This window comes from Annulohypoxylon truncatum (assembly GCF_022578515.1).
Source record: "Annulohypoxylon truncatum strain CBS 140777 unplaced genomic scaffold F4807scaffold_32, whole genome shotgun sequence".
Lineage (NCBI taxonomy): Eukaryota > Fungi > Ascomycota > Sordariomycetes > Xylariales > Hypoxylaceae > Annulohypoxylon > Annulohypoxylon truncatum.
In genome coordinates this window covers 393,064-403,014 of record NW_025953818.1, presented here as the reverse complement: position 1 = coordinate 403,014, position 9,951 = coordinate 393,064, and the positions used below count along the sequence as shown (strand labels likewise).

The window sequence follows — 9,951 nt, the reverse complement described above, 5'->3', positions numbered from 1 at the left end:
TCCCCGCGTCTTACTCAATAGGAATTGTAACCGTCGAACAAGTCGGAAGCGGGTTTGAAGGAAGACGTAGCTTCGCAGCTAACATAGAAAAAGCTTCGGCTCGCGTATCTCCATTTGCGTACGCCGAGTAATACGAGGTTGCGTAATGTTTCCTTAAGTAACGAATCTCGGCAGTTACCTGGAAACAGACGAGCTTGGAAAGCGTTGATCTCTTGTTTCATAATCGATTTCTACACAGCGTTGTTGGTTGGATCTAAGATGTTAGCAGAAAACGGAAACCGGCGAGAATCATATAACAGAACAACTAATGTACTAGGTAAATCTTAGTAGGCTCGAAGTTGTTGAGTTTCAACTTAATCGAGAGTGGGCGGAGTGGGGGACCATTGCATACGGCAGCCCTGGGCAGCATAGCTACTTACTATGCGCTAGGGGACTCCGGGGAGCTGGATCGACCGCTTCCGACGTCAACCAGGATATTTTTTCACAAGCCGTATTTCCTAACTGGCGGTGGAATCTGCGCCGGGATATCCTGATGTACGAATGCTTGTAGGTGCTTGTATGTATGTCGGGTATGACTTCCAGCATATTTTCCAGGAAAGGGGAAGTAATTGAGATGCGTAGGCTGCAAAGCGCGCAGCCGGTATCCGTCAGGTGATGTTGAGATGCATACGGCGTAAGACAGACTTTCGTATGGGGGTGGCGGGTAGTGGATGGATGATGATGGTGGTATCTTCATCTAGGTATTTTTGAGGATCTGATGAAGAAACAACCGATTGCCTTTTAGGGCAGAGTAGCAAAGTATTAGAGCCTTGCCCAGACTCGGGGGTCACCATCAAATGCGGGATAGACCACGCAGACCACGTAGACCACGCAGACCGCGCAGACCGCGCAGCCACACTCACACTCACATACGCTTTACCATTCGGCGTGTCGGGAACGCTCGGATGAACAGCCAGCTGGACTGCCAAATGTTTTCACCGACACGTACGAAGTACTCGATGTTAACGGGTTAGCAAATGCGATTTGCATATTTTAACCCAACCAGAAGCCCAGGAGCCCGTGCAAGGTTTCGCCGCATTCGAATTAGCCATCCTCCGGCATTGGCGGGCGCACCATCCCAGATTTGCCATCTATCACCCGGTGATTTATCGATATTCAACAATCCATGCTACCTGTTGCTGGTAGAGCTGCGACAACGCAACAGCGCAACACAGCACGGACCGGACAAGTTGTGATGTAAAGAGAGGGGTGAGGGAGAGGAAGAGACAAGCGGAGAAATTCATACTTAAGCACCCAAGCGCAAACAACAACTTGTATATGCAAGGTCGTCTCCGTCTAAATTCCTCTATTGGTCCTTGCTGATCGCGCGGCTCCAATAATACAGCTGTAGCTGCGACTTTAAGTTGGAGCCCTGCACGAGATCAGATCAAACATACATGAGGGTATGTCAGCCAGCGGCAACGCGAACACCTTTATCCCTAGCATCGAAGTGGGTTTGTTGGTGCAGGTCCCAGAAATAAGAAAGCAATTGGCCATTCTGACCACCGTAATGTCTTACGTATTGATTTCAAAGCAGCGCTTGGGTCTTGGGGGATCCGTAACAGAATAAATATACCTAAATAGGTAACTAGGTAAATACCTAGATAGGTGGGTGGGCTTTTGAAGAGGGCGCCTTGAGATCGAAGGTGCTTAGAGCGATAGGTATAGAAAATAGAATATGGAGGATGAAGTAAGATGCTAATGAACTTGAAGCTAAAACTAACAAAATGTGGCGCGCCTTGATGGAACGATTACACCTTCTACCTTCCTATATCTTAGTACCTACCTATCCATTACTAGGAAATTACGCCGTAGGAGGGAAAGAGGCGGAAGGATTCAAAAAGTCAAAAGTCAAAAAAGAGCTAGAAGAGCCTATTGGGTCATCGCGGGGATTTGTACGACAACTAGGTACCATGCACTCCATCAAACGGGGTACGACAGTGATGTACTGTACGTACATACATTGCAGCACGTACGATATGTTCAATACATACTAGTAATGTACTTATGTGGACATTCCATGTGCTCGATATATGGACTGTACGGGCTGTGCGGGCTGTATGAACGGCGCCTGCGCCTACGCATGCTGCAACTGGCCTCTAAGAGGCTGGCTATACCAAGGAAAGCCTACATGGAAGAGGCCTAAACGAGCCCAAGCACCCTCTCACCACGACTACACCGCGATACTACGTTAATAAACGCGCCCACACATGCAAAAGGCGGGCCGAAAATATGCTTCCAGGGTTGCTACCTAGGTAGGCACGAATTCACCAATAGGCTTGTACCACAATACATCTTCAGGTTGGAAAAGCATGTACCGGGTCCCGAACAAACATCAAGCTCGAACGCTACCGGAGCAGGAAACATGAACCTTCGCCTTCGCCTCAGAGCTACGTCGAGGGAAGGAAGGAAGGAAGGGGAACACCAAGACATTCGTATAATTAAATGCTTATTCCTCGGCTCTCCAACTCAAATGTTTCTCGTTTTTTCTTCTTTTCCTGTCTGTTGCTTAGCTTCAATATTGCTAATGCAATGCATATGACATATATCCCATGTCCCATATCCCAACTCGTCCTTTTTTAAGATCGACCACGATCCGTTGCCATTATTACTATTATACTTATTGATGTGCATCTTATCGACAGATTCTATGTCTATCACTTTTACTTAAATACCTAACTACCTGACTAGCCCAATTACTAACCAGGTAGGCTGGCTACATATATATCCCTACCTACCTACATATGTAGGCTCTCCCCTAAGCAAGAGTGCCCCAAAGTGTGTGTGCTGGCTGCATATGTCATCGTTCTACGTACAAAACCAGAATACCTGCTGGGCGTTGCATATGTGCTTAGATGTATGCTGTCGCATTTCATCCGTTTCTAGTTCATCATATTACATTATACCCCTCTTTTTTGGCCCCCTCAACCCCTAATATTCGTCAATTCTGTGCCTAGTCCATCTATCTGTGGTTTATTTTATTTTTTATTTTTTTTATCTTCCCCTCCGCTTCTTGTCACGGCGGTACCGAAGAATTTTGCTGCGTCCGATCCCTTCCCTGGTTCGCGTCGCTTCAAAAGGAAAGGGGCCAGCCGCGCTTTTATTTTTCGTTCACCCCGCCCAGCACGCCCCGACTTTCCAAAACCAGGGCGGCTCTTTATCTGATTGAATTGCTCCTGCTTTTCACATTTTTAAGCGGCTACCTACCTGGATCTGTGGACGTCAGTTCGCACCCATACACATCCACCTCTGACGTTATCCCCCGGCAACTTTCTTGAGCAACCCCCCGGCAAAAAAAGAATACATAAATATTTTTCAACCCGCCTTGGATGACGATACCTCCACCGAACAACAGCCAAAAACTCTCCCAGCCGCCGCTTTGTCGTTTGTCGCGTAAGTGACAGATAGACACGAGCTGACGGACTGTTGGATTTGGATTGCATTGCTGTCCGGATTCGCAATTCTGGCGCCTCTGATGCGCCTTTCATGAGATTCAGGAGCTTGAAGCTAGCTTGGAGCTTAAGCTAACAGCTCAAGCTGCGTTGAAAGAATGCCACCAAGGCAAGGCCGTTATCAATCTGTGTTCGTCTCTCCTATTTTTACTAGCTCGATTGCTATGCTATTATTGTTATTGTTATTCACGAAGCTAACGTTTTGTCTCCTGCGAGTAGCCGGGAATTCCATATTGTTGTGTTAGGTGCAGGTGAGTTTTTTCATTGCAAGCTTCAGTGTGGAATCGACTTTTTTTTCAGGGTCCCTGTCCACATCAAAGCCTTTTCTTTTTTTCCTCTGCTGACATACGCGTAACGGCCGCTAACAATTTACTAGGCGGTGTCGGGAAGAGTTGTCTTACAGGTAATGCTCCTCCTTGGCTGTCAATGATGAGTGATTCCGATTGGATATCAAGTTGAAACAAAACATGATCTATCCAAACATCATGCGTCATTCCCAATTATCAGAAATGGATCTGATTACTGACGGGTCTTTTTTAATTTATGATAGCTCAGTTCGTCCATAACGAGTGGATCGAGAGTTATGACCCGACGATTGAAGACTCGTACCGGACTCAGGTGGCCGTTGATGTAAGTGCAGCTTGCCCTTCTCCCATCTGATTGGTCTGGCGTTAGCCGCTGCTTACACACACGGACCAGGGCCGCCAAGTAATTCTGGAGATGTAAGACATCGCCAACTATGAACACGACTCATCCTTTTTTAATCCTCGCCGCCGCGCTAGCTATGCTAACTTAAGACAGCCTGGATACCGCTGGCACTGAGCAGTTCGGTTGGTCAACACACCGAATATGCTACTTACGCGTGTGACCGTGCTAACTCGGTTTCAGTTGCTATGCGGGATCTGTACATGAAGACTGGTCAAGGGTTTCTTCTAGTCTTTAGTATTACCTCAACCTCGTCATTAGCCGAACTTGCCGGGCTTCGTGACGAGATCATACGCATCAAGGACGACGAAAGTGTGCCGATTGTCATCTGTGGAAACAAGGCGGACCTCGAAGACCAGCGGTCTGTGCCACGAACCAAGGGTTTCCAAATCTCGCAGAGATGGGGTGCACCATACTATGAAGCTAGTGCTCGAACGAGAAGTAAGTGCATTTATCCACTGCCCTTGCATATGCATTGATTCCTACCCACATTTCAAGTTCTTGAGGTCGTAGGTTGGCAAACTAACTTCATGAAGCGAACGTCGATGAAGTATTCGTAGACTTATGTCGACAAATGTTGCGGAAAGATGATGCGGGGGAGAGTCATCTCGAGGATCAAGATGACAAATTCGACCCTTACTCCATATCATACTATAAAAAACGAAGACGGCGAAAGGAACGAGACTCGAATCACCGGCCAAAATGCGTTATTCTATGACCTATTAGCCGGACTCGCCCGTGATGCAAGCAAAATCTCACGGAGTTTTTTTTCTCGCGGCGTTTATCAAGACTGGGCAGTCGCCAAGAAGGCCTGTTTCGAAAATACCTGCAGCTTCAGCCGTGGACATTTTGTACTCTGAGATTCAAGCTCTAGTACAACTCTCGAGCCAAGACAGCAAAGGTTCCTATTGGGCTTCAGGATGCTTTCTAATCTTATTTCTTCCGCGGCGCTTCTTCTGGTCGACATTGGGCCGGGGTTCTCTTTATTTCCAGCAGTTTTTGGGCGAAAATCCTTTCGCATTCTAGGAGAGCGCTTAAGGATACGACGAGTTGCACGTTCGCTGCATTGCATTGATGGCATAGCATTGATCATGAATGATCAGACTACAGTGTTATACCCCTTCGGTATGGCCACCGGGTTCCTTGAGTATCATTACGTTTGTTTTTTGGGTGACGTTTTGGAAGTTTTAAGACGGAGCTTTGAAGAACTGAATTGCGCAGGCAAACTTGTTCCAATCTTCCATTTATGCTGCTACTCGCCAGAGAGAAAAGATTTTTAGGCATTTTCATCCAGGAATATATATATACCCCTCTGCCGTTGACACACTACAAGCTCCTTTCTTGAGTTCTTGGTGATTGGGTTGATTGATAGTCTTGAGTTGCGCCAGCCTTCTTCGGGAACTGAAAAGGTAAAGGGGGGCAGCTCAAAATCATTCGCTTAGGCTAGGCTAATTACCTACACACCTTCTAATGTCTAATGGGTTGATATCTACAAACGCCATCTCACGTTTTGCACAGAAAATATATAATAGGGTATGGTCGATTCTTCCACAACATCAATAGTATATACCTATGGAAGTCGAGCGGATATCAAAGTATTTGGGCGACTAACTTGACGTAAAATATTTTATGATACCGTACATCCCCCAATCTTAGTCAAGATGGCTTGAACGCTACTAGCTTCCACCCTTGAGTGAGTTGGATGTCTTGGTATCATTAGAATGTGGCTACCCCGCTGTGAATATCGTACGAAGCCCACTACGTGTCCCCCGGACTTTCGATACTGCAAGAAATCCCGCCCTCCACTTGCTTAGTCTATACATGTTAGACATCAGAGTTAATAGTGCTGAATATCAACCCGATGAAAAAGGGTACGGTTGGCCTATAGTCTCAGGGAGAGCTACCCGTCTCTAGTTAGTCCAATATGATATATGATATAGCACGACGATCAGCTTAGCCGTGCATTTCATACTGCACAATCGGCCGAATCAACCGGATACTGCGGCCTTAACGGTTTTAGTATTGCAGTAGCCAGGCCAATGGAAGGCGAGAGTTGCGGGACGACGGTAGGCACAGGGTGCTTCTCTGCCATTCCCAGTAGGGGTCCCAATACGAGTTCAGGCCTTGGCAGATTTGGCCTCGAGATACCGCTGCAAGGTCTTTTGTTGGAGGGCACGTTGCTCGTTGATGACTTCCCAGAGCTCCTCATTCTCCTTCCTCAGTTCCTGATCGCCGACGGTGTCCTCGGCCGGGTTCTGGAAGGCGAGTATGGCTTGCTCTAGCGCGTCTTGCGGGAGTCCGTTCGATGTAAGCATCTTGCTAAACTGCGTGTCCTCCGCCATATCGGACTCTAATTGGGAGGTGAAGTCGTAGCTGCGACTCCCTAAAAAGGGCTTGACGACCGCGACAGGTTTAGTGGGTCGCGAGGAGGGGAGCGGGGAGACGAAGACGACGTTCGCGACGGCAGCGTTGACGTTCGCTAGCTCGGTCGAGTCGGCGCGGCTGCTCAGGTCCCAGCGCAGGATCTGGCCTTGCGGGTGTCCCGATACCAAGACGGTGCCGTCGTAGCTCAGCGCCACGCACGTCGCCGGCCCGGCCTCCTGGGGCGCGGCGCCGAAGGCGGAGGACACCTGGATGGCGGTCGAGCTCTCCTCCGCGCTCCGCGGGCCCAGCAGCGCCCGCTCGGCGGCGAACAGATCGATGGCGTACAGCGACCCGTCGTCGGAGGAGACGTAGATGGCGCGCGCGCACGGGTCGAGGGACAGGCAGAGGGGCGAGCTGGGGAACAGAAGAGTCCGCAGGGCCACGCCGAGCTGGTAGTTCCAGACTATGCAGGATTTGTCCCGGCTTGCCGAGACGCATATGTTGGTGTCCGGGTTCACGCTCTGGCCCGCGGCGAGGGAGGTGATGGCGGCTCTGTGATTCGATAGGGTCTCCTGGGGCTCGTGTTCGATGGTCGAGTCTAGCTCCAGCAGGCGGGGAACGGACCAGACATGTATGTTCGCGTCATCTGACCCCGTGATCAGGTGATAGGGTGTAGCAGCTATGCAGGTCACTGCCTGGACATGACAGGCAGGCGTGGTGACTTGCCTGCCGGTGCAGATCTATAGAAGCAATTTAGTGGGCTATAGTTATGGGACGGGGACGCGGGTGTGTTCATATTAGGTAAACCGACCTCCCATATGATGAGCCTCCCCTCTTGTGAGCCCAGAAAAAGCACATCGTCTTGCAAGGCGATACTCCGGATGCGCTCTGAGAAAGTAACTAAGGCCTCCTGGTTACCCTTGGCTCTTGAATACACGTGAACTGTCGATTTCTCCTCCTGAGCTGCGAATACGTGAGTGTCGCTCACGGCCAAACAGTTCCTAGGAGTAGAGCTTTTCTTGAAGGTGGTGGTTGTTGAGTGGCTCGGATGTAGTGTGTGTTCATAAATCCCGGCATCTTTTGCGATGGCCGTATTATTGGCTAAGGGCGGCCCGGCCACGGACACAAAGTAGCTCTCGGTCAACATGGCCTCCTATCCTACTCGATATGGAGTAGGTACCTCGGCCTGGGTAGGGTATTCAATATTGAATACAGAGCCACGGCTATAAGCTATAAATTGATATAGCACCTAGATACCTAGATTTATCGGGATTGGCGTGGTCTGTGTGTCTCTCTTTGCGGCAATCCACTTGGACAAACTTGGAATTCGGAAACCACAGTTTGAGAATGTACCATATGATGCTCTGTTTCGTCTTTGAAGATCTTCGATGTCGTTCCTGTCACTTTTTTTTTTCTTTCCCCCACAAAATCCTATTCGCAGGTTCGATGTTTGACAGACCCACCGACCTGCAGACTGCTACATGCTAAAACGTCCCATGCAGCTGGTGCGTGGCTTACAGGTGGGTCCTGGTCCGGCATTGCGGCGTAGCCTCAGCCCTTGGCATTTTACAGGTTCATATGTGAATTAGAGTTAACGCCTGGGACGAGACTGCTTCAACCCCGCAAACCCCCCCAAAAAGCAAAAACCGATTGTCAAGTCGAGAATCCGGAGTTACACATTTCCAACTCGCTCCTTACCTTTTTAGAAGGGGTTTTACCTAAGCTTTCGTAGTACAAAGCTGTTTCACACGGATTGGGGGTTTTATACATAATATTAATACATAACTATGCAGGGGAAGCGGTGTAGGTGAAGCAAGGTAATTGCGACCTTTCATCATTGTATGAAACTTAAGATATCCATGGACGGCTCTTTTCTAAGTGCTAGATAGTAACAAGAACATAAGTTTCCACTTCATCACATATCACCTTTTACTCCACCATGACTATCTTGAAAAGCGTCAAATAGCTTCCCAACTATCTCTAGTCATGTTTGAGATTGCCCCCTCTTTCGCTTAACTGACGCCATCGTCCTGTACGGCAGACCAACGGCCGACTGCATGTCTTAGTTCGCCGAGAAGCAAAATGTATTCGCAAAGCGGGAACTTGAAGAATTTCAACGACGGCTGCATACGCATGTCTTCTCCAATGGATTTCGCCCTTGTATCCGATATTTCACCTTTCCGGGCTTGAAGCTGTTGTTATCCTGCCGTTCATATACTCTTATTGGATATTATTGTTTATCGGAGGCGGTAGAACCAAGGTAGCTTACCTAGCTAGCTGCGTAGCTGGGCAGGCCAAAGGAGGAGACGCTAAATCCTGCAACTGACGATAGTGTTGCAGCATGTCTGAGGCCTCTGAATGGCCAATCCCGACCTGAGAGCCCCTTCAGCCTCGAAAATAAGGTGGGACCTGAACTGCATGACGATGCATCGTGATCCCTTGCCCAGCCTGCATTTGGATGGAGCGGGAAAGCTTTACACGCAACGTGGTCGCCCGTCTGTCGTGTCGCTTCACAGCTATGCACAGCATCAGGCATCATTGCTCGACTGGTTCGACTAGATACAGCTCTCGTCTGGATGAACGCACTGAACGCAGGGGAAGACAATACCTGATCCCACTTAAAACACGGTGGCCAATAAAGATTAGCGAGCATTAGCGGCCGTACTATAGCATGGTCTACCGACTCTGAATACCTAAGCGGCTAGACAAATATTCGACTCCATCAGGGAGGCCTACTGACTGATCTCGTCGCTACCTATCTTGGTGTAGACTCTGGAGACGGCGTTGCTTTGGCCTCGGAACTTTCTTTCGATCACCCGCAATTGTGTCTCTCTCGCCACCCACCATTCAAATAGTTTATCTGGCGACTTGGTTAACCTTCTCCAACCAATGGGTCTCCCAGCTCTTGTCGGCAACGATAGCGTCGTCAGAAAAGTCTCCGAATCAGGGAAGACTAAAAATATATGGTGCTATGTGAACAGTACGGATTAATCCATTGGCTGATTAAGTCTGGAATAATGTCCAGAAAGAACCGCCGCGTTGCATCGAACGAACTTAGCGTGTGAAATTTTGGGCACCTCAATTAAAATGGCTGATTGGTTCCTGAAATGACCTGGCTATGGTCAATGCTACCCTGGAAGCGATCCCTTGGCGAGAAGATCGGGTGGTCAAGTCGTCAAGTCGTCAAGTCACAAAATGTCAAAGGGTTAACCGCTTGATCGCATGTGGGAAGAAGCAAGGGGTCTACACGTTTTTTTTCCCACTCATGACGATGGAGGGCTAAATGTGCCAATCTAGGCTAGGCACTTGGTTACCTCGAGACATGTCTCAGATCAAATGTCTGTCATACTTGGCTTGCCGTAACTCGGACGGCGGATGGACGCCTTGTGTT

At 48.9% G+C, this 9,951-nt stretch overlaps 2 protein-coding genes across 2 annotated transcripts; one reads left to right on the top strand and one right to left on the bottom strand.

Annotated features, from left to right (window-relative positions):
• Nucleotides 1-4,034: 4,034 nt before the first annotated feature.
• Nucleotides 4,035-4,914, top strand: F4807DRAFT_463447 (ras family-domain-containing protein; the record flags this gene model as incomplete). The annotated part of the gene is made up of 5 exons (XM_048001983.1): nucleotides 4,035-4,121; nucleotides 4,191-4,213; nucleotides 4,293-4,321; nucleotides 4,380-4,637; nucleotides 4,733-4,914. 5 exons carry the CDS (start codon nucleotides 4,035-4,037, stop codon nucleotides 4,912-4,914), a joined length of 579 nt encoding a protein of 192 aa, XP_047851277.1.
• A 980-nt stretch (nucleotides 4,915-5,894) lies between these two features.
• On the bottom strand, nucleotides 5,895-7,980 carry F4807DRAFT_222500 (putative ribosomal assembly complex component Ipi3). The gene is made up of 2 exons (XM_047994077.1): nucleotides 7,372-7,980; nucleotides 5,895-7,300 (listed from the first exon to the last, which is right to left on the bottom strand). Exons 1-2 carry the CDS (start codon nucleotides 7,705-7,707, stop codon nucleotides 6,314-6,316), a joined length of 1,323 nt encoding a protein of 440 aa, XP_047851276.1. The 5' UTR covers nucleotides 7,708-7,980; the 3' UTR covers nucleotides 5,895-6,313.
• Between the last annotated feature and the right edge of the window lie 1,971 nt (nucleotides 7,981-9,951).